The sequence below is a fragment of the Falco naumanni genome, chromosome 2, assembly GCF_017639655.2.
Source record: "Falco naumanni isolate bFalNau1 chromosome 2, bFalNau1.pat, whole genome shotgun sequence".
NCBI classification, from domain to species: domain Eukaryota; kingdom Metazoa; phylum Chordata; class Aves; order Falconiformes; family Falconidae; genus Falco; species Falco naumanni.
Window position 1 is genome coordinate 71,202,783 of NC_054055.1, and position 27,031 is coordinate 71,229,813.

A 27,031-nucleotide genomic window follows, 5' to 3' on the forward strand; every position below is an offset into this window, starting at 1 on the left:
TCCAAATCCAAGAATTTTATTTTGGATGAAAGTTAAAAATTCTCTTAAGAACTGGAAAATTCTTCTAATTTGAGTAGTGAGAAGCAAATTACTCTTCTGCAAGAGAGCTCAGTGCTTTTGCAGTGCAGATTAAATAATGAAGTGTCCACGGTAATAAGACCTGTGTCAGCAAGCTAGAAGTGTAAACGATACAGAGATCACCAGCTCAAACGTGTCAGGTGTGCAGGCTTGAAAAGCACAGAGCTTAACGTTGTCAACAGCGAATGAGTGGCAGTATGGCTGATAGATGAGAAGATGATGATGATGTGCAATATCTAGAAAGGATGCAGGTTGCATGTGATTAACTGCTTACAGCAGACAGACCATATATATAAGGACATGACTTAATAAGGTTCCCGAGCCTAGACTAATCACAAAAAAATGGTACTTGGTCTGGCATGCGTTAGCCATGAAAGGGTATTACACAATAAAGAGATGAGAAATGTTCATGTATAGCTTTTGAAGTTATGGGGCTTATGCAGGAAGTCAGCATGTAACTTTAGTAATGATTAATGCTTAAGTCTGCTTGATGCTTGCATGAAGTAATCATTAAAGAAATGCATGCAGACAATAATAACCAAATAAGATACGTGTTCAGCTTTTAATGCTAGATTATTTGGACTTGACTGGGCACTCTGATCGCTGATTGATCCCATGTTATGCTTCTGACAGTCTGCTCAAGAAATCTACCTGGAAGTTAAGTGCTGAGTTGAGCTTTTGGATTTTGGAAGTGTGAAGAAGTCTGGTGCCTGAAAAAGGTGGGATAAGAAACAAACCCTGGAGAGGGCAACAACTGAGCAGCTGCTCTCTGATCCCATTAATAGGTTGGATTGTCTACAAGTGTAATTAGGGGTCATTGAGGGAGGCTGACTTGAAAGATGAATGGATGCCTTCGGTCCTTGGTTCCAAGTAATCCACACAGTGCTATTTCCTGTCTAGAAGTTCTAAAAGGAATACTTTGCTACAGAAATTTCTATAGAAAATTTGGGCTTTGAACAACAGTACAGTTTCTAAAACAAGCCCTTTGTCTTCCATGTAAGAGTAAAGCCGGTGTCCTCAACCCAGTGTGTGGGATGCAGTCATTTTGTCTCACATACAAAAAACCAGGCACAATCTGATGCAGAAATAATACGGTTTCTGCACTCACTGCACACTCAATAGCTGTGTATTCCATCTTTTTAATGGAAAGATATGTCGATCGTGGGTTGATCTGTCTGTCTCTAGAACAGCAGGATACGATGATTTGAGAGTGAGGGTTACGCTCCAGAGTTTAAGGAAAGCTTTTAGGAATCAGAAGTGGAGGATACTTGATGTTACAGTAGAGTATTTTAGAACATTTCTGAGGGGGATGCTGCCCCTGAGCCCCCTTTAAAGGATAAATAGGTAGATGGGTTCCACCACATTTGAGCAAATCACTGCTCTGAAGGTCTACTCTGATCTTTTGTTCTGGGATTGTGCTTTGGAGTCGAGCCTTCAGTGTTAAGCCTATCTAATATGATTGTGGTGATCCAAGACATTCCATCTCCCAGATGTTCCTTGTTATCTGTCCCCCTGCAGAGCAAGGGAATGTATGCCCATACCTTCTTCAGTTTAAGCTGATGCGTCAATCTGGCTGAAGTAGTACACAGGAGACCAGAGCATCGCCCAAAAAAACCTTGTTCAAATGTGATGGATTAATTTCAAGTGCATGCACACTGCGAGATATTTAATGCTTGTTGGTGGAGAGTAGTTAAGAAAACTTGCTTTTAGAGATCCCATGAGGTGCGTATTCTAGGGCTATGGTTTTTTGTGTTAGCTGTCACAGCCCTGGCTTGAGCTGCCTAAAATAAACCACCACTGATCCAAGAGACATGCAGCTGTGTCAGCTCAGTGTTCAATCTGTGTTAACATACTTCACCTTTTTGAACACAACCTGTTCAGACATCATCTGCCTGGTGGTATGATTTCAACATGTGACTCTTATAAAAAAGGTTTTAAAATTAACTTACCTGCTTCACCAACGATGCAGTTTGCAGTAACCATTGGCTTTTTCCCAAGATGACATTGTATGAAAGTTAGATGATTGTAATATACAAAGCCACAATCATTCCTTTCCTGATCTTCTTCCTCCTTGCTAATTATTTCTTTCATTAGTGAGCTGCCCTAGAAAAAAGTCTGAAATTGTTTCCTGTTTGGTTTCTAAAACGTTGACAGTCCTCAATGCTACGTATCATGAATTCCAAGCACACAGAAATGCTCTTTAATTGTTATCATAGAATCATAGAACGGTTGGGGTTGGAAAGGACCTTAAAGATCATCCAGTTCCAACTGCCCTGCCATGGGCAGGGGCACCTTCCACTAGACCAGGTTGCTCAAAGCCCCATCCAGCCTGGCCTTGAACACTGCCAGGGACAGGGCATCCACAGCTTCTCTGGGAAACCTGTGCCAGTGTCTCACCATCCTCACAGTGAAAATTTTCTTCCTCGTAGCTAATCTAAATCTTCCCTCTTTCAGTTTAAAGCCATTCCCCCTTGTCCTATCACTACGTGCCTTCATAAAAAGTCCCTCTCCAGCTTTCCTGTAGGCCCCCTTTGGGTACTGGAAGGCTGCTATAAGGTCTCCCTGAAGCCTTCTCTTCTCCAGGCTGAGCAACCCCAACTCTGAGCCTTGCTCTGTAGGAGAGGTGCTCCAACTGTTTGATCATCTTTGTGGCCCTCCTCTGGACCCACTCCAACAGGTCTATGTGTTTCTTGTACTGGGGGGCCCAGAGCTGGATGCAGCACTGCAGATCAGGTCTCATGCGAGCAGAGCAGAGGAGCAGAATCAACCCCCTCGACCTGCTGGCCGAGCGGCTTTTGACGCAGCTCAGGGTGCGGTTGGCTTGCTGGGCTGCAGACGTACATTGCTGGGCCATGTTGAGCTTCTCGTCAACCAACACCCCAAAGTCCTTCTTCTCAGGGCTGGCCTCGATCCGTTCTCTGCCCAGCCTGTGTTTGTGCTTGGGATTGCCCTGACCCACGTGCAGGACCCTCTCCTGGCATGAACTTCAAATGACATGCTTTAGGTGATAGATCTATCCTTAAGGTCAGATGTGAGCTGAGGTCTTGTAAGATCCAGTCCAGTGAGCTCTTTGCTATAACACCTTTCCTACAGTAAAATTGAAAGTCTCATTTTAAAGAACAGAGGAAAATACTTCTTTCTTCCCTCATAAACACATCTGGTCTTAGCTGGTTTACACGATGGCTGGAAGGGTGCTCTGTGCAGAGCAGGATTCACTTCAATGCCCACCCGCATTCTTCAGAAAGGCAAGATGAAGAGATTGGGGCCCTCAGCACCTGTTCACTTCTGAACACAGTGAAAACTGAGAGTCTTCTGTCTTACAAGATTGAAGACATTTGCAATCATTTCTTACATGTATACTAGATGTAGAAAATAAAATCTATGGAAATGTAATTATTAAACTGGCTGTATCCCTTAAAAAGTTGGGAAAGACAGCTCTAGAGGGTTTGTTCGAGCTGATGCTACAGATGCATCTTTACCTGGCCAGTTAGTGCATCCAACATGCGTCAGCTGCTGTGAGCAGCTTCCCTATGAAGCAATTATAAAGTGTGTGAGTACCTGGTGTTACCTATAATTACCTCCCAGACAAAAGGAACAACCTGAGAAATGCATCTGCCTGCCAATGTTATGAAACCAGAGTTCTTGTGAAGCTCACAACAGAGACAGTAATTATTATGGGTATTGTTCCAGGTACTTTTAGATAGTATTCTCACCACCCAGTGATATGTGATGCTATAACCTGCAACCGGAAGGAAAATAACATGTGCAATCCATAATGCTTTCCAAAATGATGCTCCATTGTGATCACATCTCCATTAAGTGGAATTAAAAAAACCCCAACAAACCTCACCCTGGTAGATCACTTGACATAAGGAAAAAAAAAATAAAGTAAATATCAGGAAAGAACTGGTGATATTGAACCTTGGTGTGCTTTAGATCTCATGTGTGCTCCTTTCTAGCTTATGTAAAACAAGTGGGAAATGCTATTCTGTCAGGCAGCATTTTTTGTCCACTTTGTACTCCCTTTAGCTCATGTAACTAACAGCGTCAGCAAAAGGGGAAACTGTGTCTGTGGTCACTGACTGCAGCTTATTGCCAGGATGCCGCTATGAATACCAGGAAGCTTTCCTGCTTCATAAGTTTAAGAAGATGCAGACACCATTTGATAATTGAACGCCTCTTCTTTCCTCAACTTTCCACCCCATCTCTCCCAGCCACGTGCTGTGCTGACCAAAATCCAGCACAAGGAAAATATATATGTACTGGCATCCCTTATGTGTAAAAATAGCACAACAGCAAAAGGAGTTTAAAATTATAGGGTTGTTGGGTTTTTTAAAGTTATAACATATCATTTTTCTTCAATATTAATTTAAAAATAACAACATATATCCATGGGTTTCATGTATCTTCCCTATTAGCATGAAGGCTAGCAACTTGCTGTCCTTCTAAATGAGAGTCGCACAATATCATATGAATCCAAAAACCTATGTTTTTAAACAAAATACCAAGAATAATAAAGAAAAATATGACAAGAGGTATGTCAGTGTACAGGAGAAGGTAACGTTTTTCGGGGACGTCAGTCCAGTGCATTCCTGTATACATCATTATGAAGTCCAGCCATTTAGAAAGAGCTGCTTTAGTCATATAGACAAAGATACCTTCTAACTCATCCCCTCTCCAGCCTATATAAAGTAGCATCGTATCACAGCTGTGTACGTCCCTTCTGTTGGGTTATGGGCTGTCAGAGGTAGACTTTATCTAACTCTTCTTCAGAATTAAATCTAGCATAAAAAAAGAAAAATTAAGCAGTACTAGTGACAGATGCAGCCTGCTTATTAGGCATTTCACCTGAATTCGGTGCTCTGGGTTTACAAGCCCACAAAGACCTTTGAGCAGCAGACCACGTTTTCTACCATCTTGCAGGTCCTCTTATGTAGTGGGGTCTTGGACAAGTGCACTGGCTTAGAGCCCTGCCCCGTTCCATGTACATGAGCACGACCTTGTTTCTGTAGAGTCTGCCTGCTTTTGGCATTCACTCTAAAAGGCAGTCGGCAAATTTTTTGAGGATGAAGAGGTTTTCACTAAGAAAAAGTCCCGTTCATGATGCTGCTGAAAAAATATCCTTTTATTTGGCCTTAAACTGAAAATTGTGTGAATACAAGGAATCTGTCTCAGGGACCTAAGACCATACAGTAGGACAGATAAAAATAATTGTACTTAAAACATAACATCCACCATTCCATGAGTAAACAAAGAGCAATGCAATGAAGAGCAGGCATTAAGAATTCATGTGACAGTACTGTGAAATGTAGAAAATCTGTGATTACATGCACAATAGACGAGAGAGAAAATACATAGCACTGACAAATGGTATTTAAACTCAAAACTTTATCTCAAGGACCGTCAGCAAGCGGCCAGTGCATTAGGAAAGAAATCTTACCTCGGGTCAGAGGCTACTTTGCAAAAGAAGGTCCCAAGTCCTCAGTTCAGTGACAGAGAACACTAGTTTATTATCACTAACGTGATACTGTTTTTATAAAAGGTGACTGCATGTTAAGACTAAATGCTTTTGATCTATTTGAGCAAACACATATCTCTCTAATACAGATTGTCTTGTTCTGTAGAAGGCGAATGAGTGTATCTACTAGGTCTGTTGCCAAGCTGTGCACTCGGAGCTTTTCCCAGCTCATTTCTCCCGGCTTTCCTCCCCTCCAGCATTTCTTCAGTCACTATAGCCTATTGAAAGGATTAAAACCACACTGTCCCTATGTCCTACCTGTTATTTCCAAAGATACCACATCGATTCTCTACCTTAAATTACGTCAAACATTACCTTTTACTATTTAAAATGTGAAACTCCAGTAAAAGAATTAAGTGATAGTCTAGTCTGAGATACCACAATAAGATATCAGGTTTGTACATGAAGAATGAATTACTAGCCTTGTCATCTTTGGGAAGATGTCTATTATTTCTGTGTTTCACCCAAATAAAGGTGGTTTATACTTAAGACTCACCTTAACTCATGTCCCAACCCTCCTGTAACAACAAGGCTAGGTTCTCCAGTGAAGAATCCCTCCTACATACTATCTCAGCATCTAAGTCCATGATTATTGGCGTTTATTGATTTTTACAGTGACAAGGCCCACTTGATGATTTCCTGTGCTTTACAGACTAATAACCATTGCTTGGTTTTGAACCCAGTAATTAGTATCTGGCTGAAACAGTGTTTCCTACCCTCCACATCTCAAGCCCAATGGAGAGCAATGGGAATAGATGGATTTGTGGATGTATTAAATAACTAAGAGAAAGCTATTGGAAAAACATCTTGCTTTTCTAGCCTCCATGCACATTGGACAGAGTCTTGGGAAGAGAAGAAAGTGGGGAAAGGGACTGAATTGAAGGCCACTGGCATCCCAGACTGTCTTTCCATCTCCAAGTGACTCAGATGTTTTAGATGCATGAAAAGTGGCTCAGCCACAAGGTGCAAGTCTTTAAGAAATTCTCTGCATGCTCCCACTGGCTTCAGCTTCTGAGACACCAGTTCACCTTCTTCCTCATTTCAGCTGCGGCAACCTGCCTCCCCAAATCTGAAATTCAAACCCTGCTGCTGCTATCAAACTATTCAAGCCACCCTCCTGCATTAGGCTTGCTGTAAGCAATGAAGCAGTGAGGTGCTTTTCTTTAAGCATCATTTTCTTTTGGTCTTTTTAGAATTCATATAGAAGTATGATACTTAATTAAAAGCTTGCCAGGCTGAAATCATTGAGGAAACAAGACAAAAAATCCTCCCCAAAATGTGTCCAAACCGATCTCCGACGTAAAGCAAGGAGAGCACTGGACAGGGATCTGATATTTGCCTGGCCCCTGCCACTGATTCACTGCAATGCTTTCCGCGAGTCAGCCGTTGTGCATCAATGTGCTTATTGATGGAGGAAAAACAGAATTTATTGCCTTTCACAGAGTTGTCCTGAGTCTTACTAAGCACCGCTTGTGCAAATCTTTGGATGAAAGGAATCATAAGAGTTCTAAGCTCTTAATATATATTACTTATTGTACTTTAAAACAAATGTCATCACACTAGGTAGGAATTAACGTTCCAAAGGACATAGGGTGGGTACCTTTTCATTCACATATATATAAAAGTCATCAAGTGACCTGCCTCACAGGAAGACTGACAGAAGACAGGTGAGTCTCAATTCACTCCTAGAATATTTATTTAGAGCCAGGAGCTTTGGGTTTGATTTGATATAGCCTTTTGTCAATACGGTGACTGCTATACTGTTTCTACCCAAGGCCTGCAATGATTTTTGTGATGGGAGGGGAAAAAAAAAAGGCTGAAAACTTGAAACTCGATAAGCTGGCAATATTTCCTGCATGTGGAAACAGCTACTGCCTGTAGCTTTCGATAGGGCCCTGTATGGATTTGCCATGGAATTCATACGTCAAGCTATATTGATCCAGGCTTGCAAATACTTGGTGTTAGTGTTAGAGCTCAGACCTGCTGCATGTACCCAGCTCTGGCCATGGGTGTTTGCTGGCCTGGATAAGCTCACTCAGGATGAGGGAATCTTTCCAATGACATCAGTGGACTATTTACATTTCTGCATCCATGCAGTCTGGTTTGCAGTAGAAATGCAGGCTAGGAAAAAGGTCATACATTATTAAAATCAATAAGGCATTTTCAAGTGTTAACAGCATTGTGTGACGATTGCCTACAAGACTCGTGGCATGTTTTGTGTTTGAAACCCTCGTGGGGAAAAAAAACATTTGTAAGCTGTAAAAATTGCTCAGTTTAAATGCATTCACTAGCAAGGCAAGTATGGTCAATGTTTTTTGCCAGTTGATAGCTATCATCTGATGACATTTCGGAATTTTATTAATTTGCACAACAGATGCATTTATTACTAAAGTGATTATCTGCCACTATTGCATACAGAGATTAACACAACAGTATTATTTCTCCAGATAAATCTTGGAGTTGCCTTGCATGCTCTTAGCAGAGAATTAAGGGGCATATTGTTGATTTTTGAAAACATGTTTTTCCAAAAGCCAAGAAAAAATCCCATGGCTTTTTGAACAGAGAGACAAGGGACGTGTGCACTCTGTAGCACATTCAACTTCAAACATCTATATAATTAAAGCAAAAGTGCTGTACCTTCTCATTGTAAAGACATGCTATGGGTGTTCAGGAGGGGTCCCTGTGAGCAAGGCACTACGTGAGCAAGCAATCCAAAGGGACAGGGGCTAAAAAATTCCCTGCTGGCCCAGGCTGCCGATGGGGACCTCCCTGCTCCTGAGCTCCCCAGGCTTGGCCCTTCCCTCTTGACATGGTGGTGTAGTGACACAGAGATGGAAGAGACATTCTGCCACAGGAGAAGCCTGTATCCCCCAGACAAGGGGGAAACAAGAAGCAGATGGGGCTCCCATCACTTGCTTCTCCTCCCATCACAACTCTCTGAAACTGGCAGCTGCATCCCATGCAGGAGGTGAGGCGGGGGACTGTGCTGTGGAGAGGGTGCCTCTGGTCCCCTACCCTTCTTCAGCTAACGCCATGCCATGTCTGGTGTCTTGGGGTGGGAGCTTTGGGCGTGCAAACCTTGCTAGAGGGCTGTTGAAAATCAGCACTGATTTATTCATGTTTTGCAAACTGCTGTGTTTCCAGGTCTCCTGAGGCAGCTGAGGAGAGCTGTCACCATGATCCCCACACTGCTCTTGCTGTGCCTTATGGCCCTTGCTGGTGAGCCAGGGTTTGGGTTTGGGTTGCTGTTGAGAGTGCCCCAGGAGCTGTTTGCAGAGGGACTGCAGAGAGGGGTGCAGTCAAGCCTGAGGTCCCCTCTCTGTGTGGCGTTGTCCTCAGCTGCTTGCCACCAATGCATATCCTTCAAACCAGCACATCTGGATTATGGGTCTGACACCAAAAGGGAGTCACAGACATACCTCCTCTTGATTTTCCCAGCTAACCTTATCTGATGCCTCTGCCTATTCAGAAATGGTCTCACAGATGTGGGAAGCTGTTTGGCGGAGGCTACTCGTTCCTCAGTTACTGAGGAAGCAGGGTAATTTGTCCAGGCTGAGGCAAGCACTCTCCTGAATGAATTCCTCGCTAAGTTACAGAGGGAGACAGGAGAAGCTCCCAGGCAGGGTGCTCACGTACTGCCAGCCATCGCCCAAGGGGTCCTGGACGTTGGGAGGCATTGAATGGGAAGAGCCTTCTGAAATAAATGCAGAGGCTGTGGTTCCCCTCTTCCCCACACCAGCCTTTAGACCTAACAGGGCAGATGCCTATTCACCTGAATTGTCGTTAGATTCATTCACTTCAACCTTTTCAACTAAAAAAGAACAAATTCCTGTTCTCTAGCTTTCTTTGATAACATTACTGATGGAGAGCAATGCCAACCACACACAAGGTGCTGTGGATTACAGGTCTGGATGAATCCCTCACGCTTGACTTGTATGCACTTGCAGCACGCTGTACAGCATTGCTCTGAGATCTTACGTGTTCAAACACCTCCATTTAATTTTCCAGCTCCATCCGTGAGCTACAGTTGCTATGGTGACATAAGTGCTCTTCAAGCGCCTCCAGTCTCCTGTACAGCCGTAAGAGCCTCAGACTGTGGTAGGTACCATTCATTGCTTGATTTGTCAACCTGTTTGTACCTGACAGAGTGATGCTTTGCCTTCTGTCTGCTATTGCCTAATTAAATGCAGAATAGCTATTCAATTAGCCAAAAGGGAGAAAGCAAAACCTGCTGGCAGAGAAAGTAAAAGCCACCTGGCAGGTACTGTGAAGCCTCCAGCCCTGGTGGGAAGTGAGAGGACAAACTTCAGGTTGCATAGTCAAGATCCTCAGCCTCTAAGCAAAGGGAAATGGCACAACTCCTTTTCAGTTAGAACAGCTTCTTCATCAGCCAGGACTTTAGTATCAGCATCTTCACAAAACCCCAGGGCCCGTCTGCTCAAAAGGGAAGATGCACAGAGCCAGGTCCTGAGTGCTGGCGTGTCAGCTGAGCTGGCCAGCGGTGACCTGCCAGAGACACAATGCGCAAGGGGAAGGTCCCAGGTGTGTAACCACCCTGCCTCTGGGTGACCTGTTTTCAGTAATTCCTTCCTACTTGCCTCTTTCTTGCCCTGTGTTACTGTCCCTTATAACCACACAGCTGACTACATTGAGTTCTTACTGCCGAGACATCCAGGGACCTAGCCACGTACCTCAGATGCAGGCACCTCCAGGACAGACACCAGACCGCTTGTGCCCAAGCATGGATCTGAACCTATTTGCTTGTTTCTGTTCCAAAACTACTTTAAAAAAACCCTGCCTTTCTATACACAAACTAACCACATAGCTGTTACTGCAGTTTGGCTGGTCAGTAGTAAAGCATCTCTGGATTTTTTCAAATGCAACTTGAAATTTCACTTTCCTGACTCCAGAGCCACATTTCCAGCGGTGTGGCAGCAGAAGAGAACCACAAATGCACAGTCCCACCTCCTGAGAAGCTGCCCTCTTCCCCTTGTCATCCTTGGGTGCTGGCACAGCGGCTCCCCGGCCACAGCCAGAGCCAATAGGGCTGTGCTGGCTCTTCAAGTGCCACTGCCCAACTCAGTGTAGCTGTGTTTTCTTCAAAACTTGAGTTACTCCTCTGATACACGTGCTCAAGGGGAAAGCGAGGGTTCTGGATGGAGGGTGTGTAAGGCTGCCTTTTCCTGTGCCACAGGACTTGCCACAATACGGAGGTCTGCTGAGGCAGACGTCATCCGCCTGAGGAGGTACGAGGTCCCAATTAAAAGAGTAGCCAGAAACCTGTGCTTGGACCCAGCGCTCATCGCTGCCCTCATCTCGCAGGAGAGCCGTGTTGGCCTGCTCCTGAACAACGGCTGGGACCAGGAACGGCAGAAGTACGGCTTGATGCAGGTACGTCAGGATGATAACTACAAGTAACAGAATGCTAATGTGGTGTATATCCCAGGGCCTTGCCTTAGCAAATGACTGTTCTGTGTTTGAGACAGAACTTCAGTGTGTTCCCTCCACATCAAAGGTCCTGCATGACGGCTGTCCTGAATAAGGTCACAACAGTGAATCACAGACTGGGACTCTGAAGAAGGGGGAAAGCTACAGTGGTTGTTATGTTCAGAGGGAAACCTATTTTCTTGGTTGACTTTTCTAGCTTGACGGGCAGCAATACCACCCTTTTGGATTGTGGGATAGTGAAGAACACATAAATCAGTGCTCAACTATCCTGGTTCTTGCAATTAATGAAGTACGGGCAAGGCATCCTACCTGGACCTGGGACCAGCAGCTGAGAGGTACGTGATGGGCTACGTACTAGAAAGGGATACACCGAGTGATGGGAGTGCTGTGCATTTGTTGGTGTCGCTTTTAAAGGAAAAAGCGCATCAATCTGGCACATTTTACGGCCTCTCTTACCAAAACAAGCCCCAGAGTGTTCTAGTTTAAAAGAAGCAACCCTGAAAGAGCAGACCAAGACATCTGAATATAGATGCAGACTCTCAACTCAAAGCACTGTCTACAGGGCCACCGTGTTTCTGCCTGCAGAAGAAAGTCTGTGGTGGGATACCAAGCTCCTTGGCAGCTTTGCTGCGTAGGAAGCAGCAGGAAACCAGCCCAGACTGGGAGCTGCTGCAGTGGCATGGAGGCGCCCCATGCAGGGCTGGGCGAAGGTGCTAGGCACAGCCTCAGCAGGTTGCTCCTTGACTTCAGTGACAAATGCCCATGGAGGGACACTACACTGAGTGGCTGGGCCACTGCTGGTGAATGGCCAGATCCAAGACCTCCTTAAATTCCCTGGAAGAGGTTTTGTGCTCAGTGAATGTGAACAGGTCTCAAGTTATCCTCTTATCTGTTCATCTTACAAGTGAACTGGCTGGCAGGTGGATAGATCAGATAGAAACCAACCAAACAAAAGCCGCTGGGAAAGGCAGAAATTGAGGCACTGCAACACAACAGGCTTATTGTGGCAGGCTGTTAAGTTGTGTCAAGGAAGCTTGGGATCCAGGTTTGCTTGTAGTCCGTGTTATTTGCATGCCGGTTTGTTCACCCTATGATATTTCATAATCTCCCATCCTTGCTCCGCCGCTGCCTTTTTAGATTACACCTTTTTCTGGGACCCGTATGCCATTCCCACCTGCACTTGGAGAGGGTCACGGGTTCCTTTGCTATAGAAATAAGGATTTTCCAAAATCAGTCACTTTTCAACAAGAGTGCAGAATTGGCCATTTCCCAAGCACTTGTGTAGGTTTGGTGACATGCATGGCCTTTTTGGCTAGGAATTTTTACATTTAAATCTCTATTTCTTACTTAGAAGACTGTAATGACTCCTTCTTAACTCTTCCCAGGGGGAATCTGCACCTACCGTGCAAAAATGGGCAACATCCAGGTCTACGAGGAAGACCCATGCAACAGGGACAACTACTATGTCAACAGCGTGATTAGGCGAGCCCAGTATTTCAAAAGACACGGGTTCTAGCTCAGAAACCTGCACCGCAACCAAGCCTCTCCTTCACACAAACTAGCCCAGCAGTGATCGTAGCACCCAGAGCAGTTCCTCGGGTCTCTTGGCATGACCAGTGCTGGTGGCAATGGCAATGGCACCTTGCTTGCTCCAGCAAACACCAGCTCCCCACTTGCCGAAGGGCAAGCTCGGCACTGCCTTCCAGGGGACCCACGGGGATGAGACACCACAAGCTCTGGGCCTTTGAGAGGCAGATGGGGACAGACCAGCAGTGTTCAAGTGTCGGGTGAGGAAGGTGCCTCTTCCTGGTCGCAGCTGAACCCAGGGCTGTTCGTGCATCCCCCAGGCGCGGGCATGGCAGCAGCTCTCCCTGGGCATTGGCTGTGCTCTTCCCACCTCCTCCATGCACCTCCTTCCCTTTCCCTGGCTGGTGGGGGGATGAAGCCCCAAGTTAAAGTCTTTCTACCCCCTGACTGCGCTGGCTACAGGGCAATGAAGAAACCTCTCACCAAGCCTTTGGTCTCTGCGCTAGCTGTGGATCCCTGCGGCCAGCTTTGTGGTGGACAATGCCAAACCTGCTTCTGTTAGTCTCCTGAGCCCTGGAGCCCATGGCCGTGATGGGGCTGGAGACCTCTTCAGGGTGAAAAGCAGCCTCACACAGGGGAAATCCTCTATATGGGACATACTGCAAGCGCCACAGCAGGCATGTGAAACACCTTTCTGTTAGAGAGCAGCCCTCTGAGCGGGAGCTGGCCCCAACCATACCCACCCCAGCTGCTGTACCACAACAATGGTGTTAGTAAAAAAACCCCACAACCTTTCCTGCTTTAGCTTTGGCACCTTTATGCTGGGTTTCCTCCAAGTTTAAAAGCGATTCAGCATCTGTCCCTCTGCCAGGAATCCCAGCTTCTAATTAGCAGTGAATTAGCTCTGGGTTTATAAGCTCTGTTTGAAAGCGTTCTTCGATGTGGATGGGTCTGGGTGCAAATCTAGGTTTACTGAGAATAATACTGAGAATAAGAGAGAAAATAAAGATAAAAGTCGAATCCCAATCTTTTTTTCTTTTTTTTTTTTTTCTTTCAATTTCACAGGACCCAGTGGGCAGCAACCTGCAATTTGAGTAAATAATCCAATTTGATACTCTTAGAATGGGCTTAAAACTCAATTTGAAAACAGGGAGAGGGAAATGGTGCTGCAGACTGGGGTGGGTGAGCATAGCTGGGCTGGGAGGCAGGGCACGAGGCAGCCTGGCCGCTGCCCCCAAACCTGTCAACAGGAGGATCAGCGCATTCACATTTAGCCTTTTGAACAACCACTTTGGAGGCATCAGGGCACTTTTCTGCCAGCTGCCGATGCAGAAGCGATGTGCCTGTCGGGCCCTCCCTGGCAGCACGGGGCTGTGCTGCACGTGTGCCAGGGCTGCCACGCAGGGTCAGTGCAGGCAGCGTGACGTGAGAGCTGGTTTGCAGACAGCTTTTGCAGGAGGAGCAATTTTAATGTTCCTTGTCTCGTCAGTCACTCATCTGCTCACCGTTGCGGCAAGGACTGTGCATGATTAATGTATTTGCAAGCAAACTCATTTTATCACCTCTGGAGACCAGAGAGAGCTCTAGGATTTCTCTTCTGTTACTGGTTTTTGTTTTTTAAGACTACAGAAAACAATTCAGTATTGAGCAGCCACAGGTATTAAACTATATATTATTTGGTCTTCAGTGCATTCTGCACTATATTAAGATAATTTTAGTAAATTCATTACTTTTAAATAGAAATTCATGAAACATATCATGTGGTTTGATCCCTTCTACTTGAGATAGCTTATGTAAAATCCATAGATTGAAGTCTTTGGTGCATTATGTTATATAAATCTCTATGTTATACAAACCTCTTATGTAAAATCTATGAATGCATTTTTGGTAGATCAGTATAAACTTCAAATAGAGCAGGGAATCTCATTGCTGCCTACATGCATGATTTTTTTTTTTCCAAGTTTGGAGGTGAACAAGAGTGGAGCTTTCTTTGGTTCCCTTCAAGTCACCCTTAATTGCTGCCAGCAAGCTCCCTGTCATCACTACTGGTGCTGCCATCCCTCTGCAGATCTGTGAGCTCCTCAGGAGTCCAATTTCTGCATGCATTACCTATGAAGGTGCTGCTTCACGTTATGGTAGCAACACCCAAGGGCCTGCAGACCTGCCTTGCGGCTCGTGTAGCATTGCCACAAAGGATTACGTCTTTTTTAGAGGCTATTTAAAAATCCTGATTATGAGACTTCCATATTTGCAAGTATTATTTTAGGGTATCAGCACTTTGTAGTGAACAAGGAAAACCTCTGTAGAAATTGAGTTGAAATATAATTACTTGATAAATTGGCAGGAAGGAGTAAATAATTAAGGGAAGTTTAACACTGGCACGCTGCCTTAAGATTTAAGCAAAGGCTTTCTCAGAAAACAGTGAGTTCATCCCCTCCAATCTTTTCCTGGTCATAGAATCGTAGAATCCAGTGAGAACTGAACTAGTTGATGCCAGGGGAAGGGGGAAGGGGGAAAAAACAGAAGAGGGAAAATCCCACCTGGGGATTTATCTTTGTCATAGCATTGTAAATGAAGCACCTAGGGGAATTCTCCCGTCAGCTGCTCAGCTGTCCTCATCAGTGAGGCTTGGCTACAGTGTTTGAGTCTGTTGCAAGAACAAAAATGGGCTCAGGAGGATTGCAACTCAAATGGAAGGTACAGCCTATACAAAACAAGGAATCTTTTTTTTTTTTTTTAGAAAAAAGAAAGTGGCCACAGTTAGGATGTTCTAATATGCAAAAGAAATGGAGGGCCATGACCCATGTCCTTCCCCTTCCCCTCGAGGGTAAGGCAAGGAGCAAGAGTTTGGCAGCAGGTTTGTGTTGGGTGCTTCAGAAAACTTTCAGGGTAATGAAGCAATGCAACATTCACTGGCCGTTTTAAAGAATAAACGAGACCAAAAAGTAAAAGTAGCTGTGTGTCACGCTGTTGTAGGGCAGGGAAATGCAGTAGGTGTTGTTTAAGGACCTTTCCAGGCTAACATCGCTGCATCAGAATTAGCAGTCAGCAAACTGAAAAGACAACATATTACAGACAGGGAAAAAAAACCTTCTCTCTCAGGGTCCTATGCTTTGGTTTTACAACCAATGTCAGTATTGGGGAATACATTTAAATGCGCATCTTACAATAAACAGCAAACGTGAGGCGGCGAGCTTTCTCTCATTGACTTACTAAGCTACAGGTGGTACGGACCGATCCCCCCACGGCTCAGTCAGGGATCTGTCTGAAGTCCAGGGCTGTAACGACCGGCTTTCATAAACACCAGGCAGAGGCAGCAACCAAACAACTTGTTTCAGCAGTAACTGAAGCAGTAGGAAAACACTGCCAAAAACAAGTGCCCGTGGGCCAGAGCCGTAAGCCATGTGTGTGAACAGATTGCTCTGATGACTGACTCTGAACGCTGGAGTTGGATCATTTTGAGCCACATGTCCATGCCTCTCCAAGACTTGCAGAAAACAAAGGGAAATGCCACCACAGCAACGCAGTGCTGAATAACAGTTTGCTCTGCTTCGTTACTCATTGAAAAAGTGGGCTGGGATTTCCCAGCCAGCAATCTGTTCACAGGGCGGTGCTTCTCTGGTGGCTGCCCTGGGCACACTCAGAACATGACTCCAAAATATAAGGATCATCTTACGGGGTTTCCTTCCTGATCAAAGCAACCTCATGTTATATCCAGGCCAAAAAGGGCAATACTGGCCCTGCTCTAAACGAGGTGTCAGGTGAATATGAGAAATGCCATGTGGGTCATACCGGTGGTTGGTCACCCCTGAAGTCTGTCTCTAGCAGCAGCAGGAGATGCTGGCTGGGGAGGACACATGGGCTTGGCTGCTTTCTGCAGTCCGTTTTCCTCCTATGGCCCAGCATCCCCAGCTGTTTGACAGGGGTGGCAGGAGATGCATCCACCCTCTGTCTGGTGGTGTTGTCCATGAATCCATCCAGTCACTTTGTGAACGTGCTGGTGCTGTGGGCCTCCACAGCCTCCTGGGTGGCAAAGCCATGGCAAACTTGGTAATGCTAGTTTGAATCTTCATAAAATTATTTTTGAAGACCCAGCTACGCTTTACCCACTGGCCTTTATTCACATATTCACTGACACCACCCCAAAAGACCATCAGGAGCCAAGGTAGGCTCCTTACGGGAGCTGGGCTGACTCTCTCCCAGCTGACCAGGTTTATCCATCACCTCAGTGATCTTATCTTTAATGTACACTCTCCTATATTGCCTGTGGTCCCAAGGACCCCTCTGGGGTCAGTGCCACAATCAGGGGTGGTGACACTGGCACCCACCAGCATGCCGGCATTGATGCTCCAGTACTTCCTTACTATTTACACTGAATTAATCAGGCTGCTATCAACTGTCCCAGGGTGGGAACCTCCCCACAGCCTCCACAGTAAAGGCTGGCACAAAGGCTATGCAGGACTACTAAGGCTTTGTCAGCCCCGAGTGCCCCTTTCATGCCTTTTTACCAAGCAGTCCTGACCCTAGCTGCTCTTGATATCTTTGAAGACCTTTTGTCAACAGTCAGAGTATCCTTTGCAAGGTACTCTCCAAACTTTTTCAGTCCTTTTCTTTGTTTACATCTATAAAACACATGCTCCTGTGTTTTATGTCAATTTATCACCAATTGTCATATGGACAAGTTTTCCATTTCCTGCATAGCAGCCTTTTCCATATGGCAGTCACTGTCACTTCTCCTTTGAGGGGACAACATTTTCTTTTTTTTTTTGAGTTGTGGCATCCTTTTAGTGTGGGCTTCTAACCTGGTATTTTTGAGCAGTCTCCAAGATGTTTGCAGGTGTCTTTGGTTTGGGGCTGCTCATTTTTGATGGAGGCTGTTGGTGTTAATGCTTGCCTCAGTTTATTCAATTGTCTTGTTTGAAACCGAATAATCTTATACTGGATGCACATGGCCTGATTTTTCCCATTTCAGTGTTAAAAGCGATCATGTTGTAGGATCGCAGCCTCAGAGCAACTGAAACCCTTGTACCACGCTCTAGCATTTCTTTCTGTGGGTTCCCAGACCAGTTCTTCCTGGAAGCAGGGATTTATTGCAATCTCATCCTGACGAGGCATTGATCTAGCCTATACGCAGGCTTCCACTCCTACAACCCTCCTGTATTCACGGCTTCTCTGGTCTCACTGACCACTTTCATTGTCGTCATAAAGGGCCAATAGTACAGTCCTACTACAGCATTTTTATTGGTAGTGACTGGGACTTCCACCCACAGGTTTTTAGGGTGCTTCTCTTTTCCTGTAATATTTTTATGCTGTTACATTTATCCTTCACATATGGCATCACTCCTCCACCTCTGCACCCTACTCTGTCGTTCCTATGAGGCTGTTAGTGCTGTATTTCACTGGTTTTCTAGCCTCCACCAAGTCTCTGAGATGCCCGCTATCTCAGGGTTGTCACTTGGCACCAGGCATTTGGGTTCTTCTGGCTTGTTTTTGAATCCTCTAGCAACTGTGCAGAAGCGATTCTTAAGTTTGCTCTTGCTTCATTGCTTAATATTGCGCATGCCAAACACTTACTACTTTTTTCTCTCTGTTTTGTCTTTCCCATTTATTGTGAGCGTGCTGTTTATTTCCCTCCTGGGTTTTTTTCAGAGGTAAACTGAATGTCAGCTATGTCCACCTTGTAGACCACTTCGGTCCATATCACGTAGTTCTCTGCACGTCAGCTTTCCCCTGCCTCTAGTGGAAATGCTCCTCTACAAGCTCTTTAATTTCCAGTGCCACAGCCTGGCTGCGTTACAGCTCAGGTGCAGCCTGCTCCTTCTAGGCTGCTCCTCTTATCCATGAAGTTTCACCAGTTCCTCATATGCCTCAACCATCTACAAGGACACGGTGCAGCCCTGGGATCAGGGACCTGCTCCTAGCACAGGAGCTCCCAGCACCCAGAGCATCCCACCACCTGCTAGGTGATCTCCCACAGCTTAAATGGGCTTAATTGCTTTGGGAAGCTTCTATCAGCCCAGTTTCTCCCCTGAAGGCATAACTAGGATCATTAATTTCTTACCCACCCAGTTTCTCCCCTGAAGGCATAACTAGGATCATTAATTTCTTACCCTGCTCTTATTTAGCTAATTAGCAATAGAGGAGAAACGTTCAAGAGCATGAAACAACCCACACAGTGGGGATATAGCTGACTTGAGACTCTCCTGTGCCTTCACCCTGCGAGCTGCCCTACTGCAGCCCTCCGCTTTCCAGAAACACTTTGGAACTTTCCAGAACTGGCAAGGTTTCTTGCTGCAAGAAGAAAATTTGTTCCATTTCTGTCCTTTAAATCAGGTTTTATTTTATAAATTCCCTGCCTATGCAGCCACACCTCAGTTGATTCAGATTAAAGAACTGACAGAGCTGAAGAGGGGTCTGGATATGTGCATGGTTACAGAAATCAGGAGTATAGATTCCTGTCATAATAATAAAAATCCTGGCAGCATATTTTTTTTACCTTTTGCTTAGAAGCGGAGACAATCTCTAACAAGACACGGCTGCGTGCTTGAGCCACAAGGGCCATACAGGGGGGCAGATTATCCCACAGACGTCTGCCTTGAAACATTTAATTGCTGGAGGCTGTTCTTCCCTCCTGCCAGACACAGGAGAGAGGGGTAAAAAGTAATTGGTACTGGATCTGATCCAGTGCCCTGCAATCTGGCTTCTGGGTAAGGCAGAACTGTCTCTCCCATGTGAGTGCTGTGATCAAGAGCTGCCTACTGACAGTTCACGGATACTAATTACTGACCGGATCGTCGCGGCCCTTGCTACATACACATGCTATAGGTAGGTGTCACGCACTTGCCACATACCCGAGCTGTTTCAGCAGCAGGACTGTCACCTTGCTCTATACAGAGGCTGATGAGCTAGCTGGGCTGTTGCAGCCAAATGTTGATGGCCAGCAGTTCAAAGTCTCGCTGGTGGCCAGCTACCAGGGGCATCCCCTAGGGACTGATCCTGCAGCTAGTATTGCTTAGTGTCCTTCAGTAGCAACGTGGGACAGAGAACACTCCCAGCAGGTTCACAGGTGTTTGGTGGGACAGGACTGCAGCCAGAGGAATGTGGGCAGGCTGGACAGGAATCCCATGAAATTCAACTACAGGTGCTGCCAAGTCCTGCACCCATGTCGGAAAAGCCTCAGGCACCAGTACTGCTGGAAACCAGCCAGTTTGAAAGCAGCTCTGTGGAGAAAGCCCTGGGGGTGCTGGTGGACAACAAGTTGACCGCGAGTGGGTAATGCAGCCTTGCAGTAAAGGCGGCCAACAGCTTCCTGGGCTGCATTAGGAAAAGCATCACCAGCAAGTCCAGGGAAGTGATCCTTCTCATCTACTTGGCACTCATGCTGAGTTTTGGGTTACCCAGTATAAAAGTGACCCTGATGTGCTGTGGACCAGTGCAGACCACCAAGGTGGAGTACGAGTTATACAAGCAGAGGCTGAGGGAACTAGGTCTGCTCAGCCTGGAGAATACGAGGCATTTGGGAGACATTTCCAGATACCTCTGTGGAGCTTATAGAGAAGATGGAGCCATACTTTTCTCAGAGGAGCACAGCAGGAGGGTCAGAGGCAACAGTTACATGCTGCAACAAGGCAAATTTGGACCTGAAAAAAGAAAAGGAGTTTTTCACATAAAATGGTGGGTGGTTAAGCACTGTAGCAGATTGCACAGAGGGGATGGAGAATCTCCATCCTCCGAGGTGTTCAAGCCTTTACAGGGCAAGGCCCTGAGAAACCCGATCTAGCTTCAAAGTTGGTACTGTTTTGAGCAAGCGGTTGGACTACAGACCTCCTGAGGTCCTCTCCAGCACTGGTCAGTCTGTGCTTCTGTGGCTCTGTGAAGATGCAGCCAGAGGAGATAACGTAAAATGCAGATGTAATCTTCTCAGCACACATAGCAAGAAATGAAGCAACAGTTTGCATGGACGTTGCACAGAGCAGCTCCCCACATTGGCTCTGGAAGCACCAACATGGTTTAGGCATCAGTCATTCAAGGTCTGAGGAAGGGAGAGTCAGCAAAAGTGAGGCCAGCTCCCCAGGCATAATGGGCCTGGACTGAAACAGCTGACCTAGCATATTAAGTGGCACTTTGGTACCTATAGCCTGGTTGCTTTTAGAGTTAAAGAAGCAACTTTTTAAGAAGGTTGTTTTGGGCCACCACATTCATCCAGCTGCGGACTACCAGGGAGAATAAACTGCAGAGGCAGAGGAGAGCAGAGCAGCTGGGAAAGCTGGCACTGTGGTCCCACAACAGGAACACAAGCTCCACTGGAAAGGTGAAATTGTGGGGCCTGAGGGGTCCTCAGAGAAGACAGAGAGAGGGTGCAGAGAGAGGTTCAGCTAATCCCGTGACCACAGCAACCCATTAATAACCGGCTCAGTGCTACTTGCCTTGCTCCAACTGAAAGTGCGGGGAAATCCCCACTCCCCTATTCATTGTCAGCTTCTCTTTCCATGAGATTTCCAAGAGATAATGTTAAAATACCAATCATCTCGAGCAAATATGCCAGGTCCACGAGGCAATCTTCTGTCCAGGTATTAAGTAATGAAGGTAAACCTGGGGGAGCAGTGTGCCACTCCTCGCATCACAGTCAGCCCTGTGCAGCAGCTCCATCTTGTGAAGATGCTGTCAGAGGTGGGATGAGACCCTATATATATATATATATACCTATGAGATGGTATTCTCACCGTCAAAGGAAATGGAACCTGCAAATAAGGACATCAGCAGAACAAGTCAGCCCCACCACTAATAAAGTGTGCCCAACAAGTCCTCCTGCGCTTTGCTTTCTGCCCCCTACACACCCCTTGGAGACTGTCCGCAGCCTCCAAAGACACCAGTCAGACTCCCCCACCCACAGCGGGTGATATTTTCCCCCCTGTGGTATTTTTGGCATGTTGAGATGGCAGGGAAAGGGTTGTAAGTGTGCAGAAATGTGGCTGGGGAGCAGAGGAAGAGGTCTTTTAAGGGCTGGCAAAGAGCTTGGTGGACAGAGGCAAGGGGCTCCAAGACCCTCTGACTTGGGCAACTGCAGGCAAATAACCCCTCGTTAACGTGACATTGGTATCTTTAGCATCGGTGTCTGTCACCAGGTGGCAAACACAGTTGGCAAAGCCTGGGTCATTACAGACCCTCTACTCACAAGCAGGCTTATGCCAGAAACCTCTCCCCCTCACAGCACTGAAAAATGCTGAGGCAAAGGGTTGTCTGAATCATTTCAGAGATGTGCTAGGCTCGCTAAAAGCTCTTACGGAAAAAAAAAAAAAGCTGAAACAACAAGGCATCATTATTTTTTTCTGTTGACAAGCAATGCTAGCAGAGCATGCTGTCAGAGGAGCATCCCTGCTGCGGTTTAACCCCCGCTGGCAGCCAAGCCCCACCGAGCCGCTCGCCCATGCCCCCGCAGTGAGATGGCAGAGGGAATCATAAGGGCAGAAGTAAGAAAACTCGTGGGTTTGAACAAAGGCAGCTTAACAGGCAAAGCAGAAGCTGTGCATCCAAGCAAAGCAAAGCAAGGAATTCATTCACCACTTCCCACCGGCAGGCAAGTGTTCAGCCGTCTCTGGGAAAGCTGGGCTTCATCATCTGTAACGGTGACTTGGGGAGGCAAACGCCATTAACTCCAAACGTCCCCCCCTTCCTTCCTCCTCCCCCAGCTTTACCTGCTGAGCATGACCCCATAGGGTACGGGATACCCCTTGGGTCAGTTGGGGCCAGCTGTCCCAGCTGTGTCCCCTCCCGACTTCTTGTGCCCCCCAGCCTGCTCGCTGGTGGGGTGGGGCGAGGAGCAGAAAAGGCCCTGACCCTGTGTGAGTGCTGCTCAGCAGGAACTAAAACATCCCTGTGTTACCCACACTGTTTCCAGCACAAATCCAAAACGTGGCCCAGACTAGCTGCTATGAAGAAAATTAACTTCATCCCAGTCAAAACCAACACAATCCCCCAGGCAGGGGCAGATGGGCCACCAGTGTGGACATGGCCAGTCTCTCAGGAGAGTGCTAGCCCAGGTGGGAGGGCTGCAGCCCCCTCTGTGCCACACAGCTGACAGTCCAGGGTCAGTCCCAGCCCTCTTTTCTTGAGCAGTAGAGACACAGTCCAGGATGCTGGGATGGGTCTGGGACAAACACCTGGAGAACAGCTAGATGCTGGTTAGTTCAGCCCTCACCATGGCTCCCTCCACAAATAGAGTATGAAATAAAAGATACAGGTAGAGAGACGCCCATCCTGCACTCACCAAAAAGCAGATGGGGTTTTTTTTCCCTTTGGAAATCTGGGAAATGCCACTCCAGAGAACATACTTGCTTGCCACCACGCCAATGTCTATGGTGCAACAGATTCTGTTTACATGAGAAAAAAATGCTGTGAAGTCTCACAAAATCACAGCCCAATGTATTTAATCACAGTGCCAGATTACCATAAAATGGAAGGTGGCTTTCCTCGTATATTGAACTTCCCCAGATCTCAGTCCTGTGCTAGAAGCTGAGCTGAGGACAAGTAGATAAGATAACACTGCCCAGGGCATGAGCTCCTCTCATTGCCTGCAGCAGTATCATCTCCCCAGCAGCTCAAGGGCTGCAGCTTTTTGCTGCATGAGATTTCTGCTTGAATAAAGATACCAAGACTTTGAATAAAGATACCTAAACTTAGATGGCTCTCATCCACACATGAGCCTGTCTCCCTAAGCTCCCTTCACAGCCAGTGAGGGAAAATGGGTGCTCCCAGAGTACAACTCACCCTAAAGTAGATAGCCACAATGATTGAGGCAGCTTGCATCTCAAAAATGCCAATTTCTGAGTATAAAGAAAGGCTCAGGAGGTTCAGGCAAAGCTGTCCAGGTGTGGTGAAGGCAATTTGTAAACAGAATATGGGCAGGGAATAAGGGCATTCATGGTGGAAGCACAGCAGCACAGGGCACTGAACATTACTAATTTTATTTTTTCTGAATTAAATACTGGGATTTGAGATTTAGAGGAAGTTACCAAAGTGTTGTAGAAGATGCAGGTTTGAAAAACCAGCAGAAGTGATCATTACAAGTCTCTTGTGGATAGCTGGATCCTGGTTTGTGCCGGAGCAGGGGAGCTGCCACTGGGGTCTCTTATCAAAAGAGATGCAACTCTACTTGTGTATCGCTTTGCCTATACAACCGAGAGAAATACTCCATCAGCTCAGAAAGAGGTTTTTTTAGTTTATTCAGCAAGCAGTGAGATATATTAATGTCTTCATGCATGCCAATGGCGAGTGATTAGTTTTTAGGTTGTTCTGTGTGCTCAGGAAGAACCACCCCGGGTTCCCGATGCTTGCTGGCCTGGGTAAGTTTGGTGTCCCTTGCTGCCTCACCCCAAGCAGTCAGGGACACAGACCCTGCAGCCAGGAAGCAGGAGACATTGATGCACCTCCTCACTCCCCTCCTCAATATCTCAGTTGCCAGCAGACTATCAGAGGAGGGAGTGCTTCGGTCCCCTTGTGAGTCTTGCAGGAGGGGTGGCCCCTGAGGGACAGGTGGGCTCAGGGTACGGGATGCAGGACGCAGGATGCAGGGCAGGACCTCGCCTCTCCTCCATCACAAGGAGCAACAGAGGCAGCCCCGTGCAGCTCCCACACCCTGCAGCCCATCCTCCCCAAGCTGCGGCCTCCCCTTGGGTTTTAGGTGCAGTCACAAAACGTTTCTATTGCTTGATCCTTTCTGCATCACCTCCACGGGTGCCTCCCAGGGCTGCATGGATCGCTACAGCAGTGTAAACAGAATTAAAACCTCTAGGCTAGAGAAATGGGCTGATGGTAACCCCTATGACAATCGACTAAGGCAAAGGCAAAGCCCTACACTTTGACAGAGTAACCCCACACATGTATGAGCTGGGAGACAACTGTCTAGAAAGTAAGCTGTGCAAAAAGGGACCTGGGGGTCCTGGTGGACACCATGGACCCTTGCAGAGATGCAGACTAAGAACACCCTGAGCTGTGTTAGCAAAATTCTAGCCAGCAGAGAGGGGAGCGATCATTTCCCTCTCTTTTGTGCTTGTGAGACCACGCCAGGAGTGCTGTATCCAGTTTGGGGCTCCCTGATACAAGAGGGACACTGACACACAGAAGTGAGTCCAGCAGGGGCCACCAAGCTGGGAAGGGCTGGAGCACAGAACACACAAGGAGAGGCTGAGGGAGCCAGGTCCTCTCAGCCTGGAGAAGAGTCAGCTTTGGGGTGACCATGCTGTCTGGGCCCTGACTGCTCTGACGGCCTCTGCAGCCTCTTCTCCCCGTCTCCCAGGGGTCTGGCTGCCTGCATTGAAGGTCAGCTCTGACACCACACCATGAGAAGCCTCGGCAGTTCTCCCCTTCCACGCACCTTCTGCCTGCTGGCTCAGGAGCTGCATTTAAGGTCACAACCTCGCCCTGGGTCTTCACCTGAGCTGCAGTGGAAGTCAGCCTGCCCCTGGCTTTGTAACTTACTGATCCCGATTTTTGCCTTGCTGGCTTTCCTTCCAGGCTTGCTCTGGAATCTGTCTTGTAACTACAGATTTGGCCTAGCAAGTCACCTCGGCTTGGAAAGAGCCTGCTTGCCATCATCACTAGTAGTCTGAACACAAGTTTGTTGAGGAAAACAATTCCCAGAACATGTGAGACTCCATGCATGTATATATGACTGACTAAACAGTAATTTCCAGATAGGGCTCCAGAAAACACAGATCTACCTGCCTCCCTCAATTACTGAGATGTAGAAGCAACAAACTAGTACACCCTTTATGATTCTCTCCCAGCTGTAAGGGAATTGTAGCACAGGCCATTTGGAGATTACTGGTTTGTGAATCACCTTCAGTGGTATTTCAAATTGTCAATTTTTTTAAATGTCACTTCTGTATGAGCTATATCTGCTCTTTTTCCTTCCGGCCAGACATACTTCCCTCTGTTTCAGCCTTCTTTAAACTCACTCGTAATCATGAACGTGAAGAGTTCCATGCATAGGCTACTGTGACTTTTTGCAGCCAGCTCTCTACAGGACGTATCAAAAGTACAGGAAAAACTTACAGAACTGAATCTTTCAATGCAATGACACATGATGAATTCCCCATCTTAAAATGTGAAAGAGCTGACAAAAAAGCAAAACAGCATTTCATCTGTTTTTACCATGATTTTAAAATTTTACCATGAAATTTACCATGGGGGAGAAGCATGTCAGGATGAATTAACAGTGATGGGAAGGTCTGCCATCCAGTGGCTTTTTTCCTTACTGCCGAACAGCTACAGTACCTTTGATCCGTGCTGCCTAATTGGGGTTTGTGCCTTCATCTTTGTAGAGGGGATAACAATAGGGACCTGGCATACTCTCTGCATACCCAAATCCTCAGCAGTTGCAGCTCTGTGTCATGTTATTGTTGCCTGGGTCTTTGCTGCAAAAACTTTATTACATCCAAAAGCACAGGTTCCTGCCTTCCCATTGTCAGCAATTACTGCTTCCAACAACTGAAGGTGGGGGAAGTGGTTTTCAGACAAGGCTCCTCCTAATTCCAAACTGTTAGCAATGAGGTTTTTAATTAAATTAAAAGGTATTTCATTTTTTACATTGTAATTGTGTTTGTGCTGTAGAGCTGAAATCCTGTTGTGTTTGGGAGGATGCACAAGTTGTTAGGCATCTCTGTTTCCTGTAATACCAGCAGCGTGTGGGAAATGCAGTGAGCCAGCTGCTGCAAAACATCACAGCATATAAAAAGCCTATTTGTCTCCAGGAAGTGCAACGAGAAGGTGGGGAGACATCCTGCAGCAAACATGTCAGGTCTGTGATGTTTACCTAATATTCTTGTAAATAATTCACTGTACCGAAATCTGTTTTCCATTAACTGCTGCGATTGGGTTAGCATCGCTCCTCTCAGTTGCTCTTTGTGTATTTTCCTTTGTGCAATGGCATGTTTAGACAACAGATAAATGCAGATAAGTTGCAAGTCAAACAAACTGCAAGTCAGATAAATTGTAATGGATGTAATTGAACGATGTTTCTCTTCAGTTTTTCTTGTTAATGGTAGCTATGGAAAAGCAAGCTGGAGCCAGTATGTAATGTAGGATTTCTTTTGACTCATCATTTTTTTTTAATTTTGGAATCGAAGAAAACACCTTTTGAAGGTGCCTTTCTCCATTGACTATGCAGACAGCCCAAGTCACAAGCTTAGACTTGACAGCAAAACTTTCAGGCAATGTAAAATTCAGGGAGATTAATAGTGCATAAAGCGCCAGTTTGCATCACAAGTGACACGATCACTTTATGCTAGCATGACTGAGAGGTAATCCCTCCCAGAGCATACAATAACATGACCGCATCTGCTAGCACAAATGCCTGCACTAGTACTGAAATGATGCCATGGGTTTCAGTCACGGAGCTGAAAACATTTTAACCGCATGCACCACACACTGCACTGGCCTAACATCTGGTTGTAAATACTG

At 46.4% G+C, this 27,031-nt stretch overlaps 1 protein-coding gene across 2 annotated transcripts; it reads left to right on the top strand.

Moving 5' to 3' along the window:
* Positions 1–4,884: 4,884 nt before the first annotated feature.
* LOC121083901 (lysozyme g-like) lies at positions 4,885–13,617 on the top strand. 2 transcript variants are annotated; one of them, XM_040584759.1, is made up of 5 exons: positions 4,885–8,815; positions 9,605–9,694; positions 10,791–10,987; positions 11,241–11,379; positions 12,430–13,617. In XM_040584759.1, the coding sequence occupies exons 1-5, from the start codon at positions 8,773–8,775 to the stop codon at positions 12,558–12,560; spliced, it is 600 nt and encodes a 199-aa protein (XP_040440693.1). In that variant the 5' UTR covers positions 4,885–8,772; the 3' UTR covers positions 12,561–13,617. The 2 variants fall into 2 exon arrangements, with proteins under 2 accessions (XP_040440693.1, XP_040440692.1); XM_040584758.1 differs by having other exon boundaries at positions 4,885–9,694.
* Positions 13,618–27,031: the final 13,414 nt, after the last annotated feature.

Coding starts and splice junctions, on each gene's coding strand:
- LOC121083901 (XM_040584758.1), top strand. CDS start 9,508: ATGAATCCCTCACGCTTGACTTGTATGCACTTGCAGCACGCTGTACAG. Junction 10,988..11,240: donor AGAAGTACGGCTTGATGCAG/GTACGTCAGGAT, acceptor TGACTTTTCTAG/CTTGACGGGCAGCAATACCA. Junction 11,380..12,429: donor CTGGGACCAGCAGCTGAGAG/GTACGTGATGGG, acceptor AACTCTTCCCAG/GGGGAATCTGCACCTACCGT.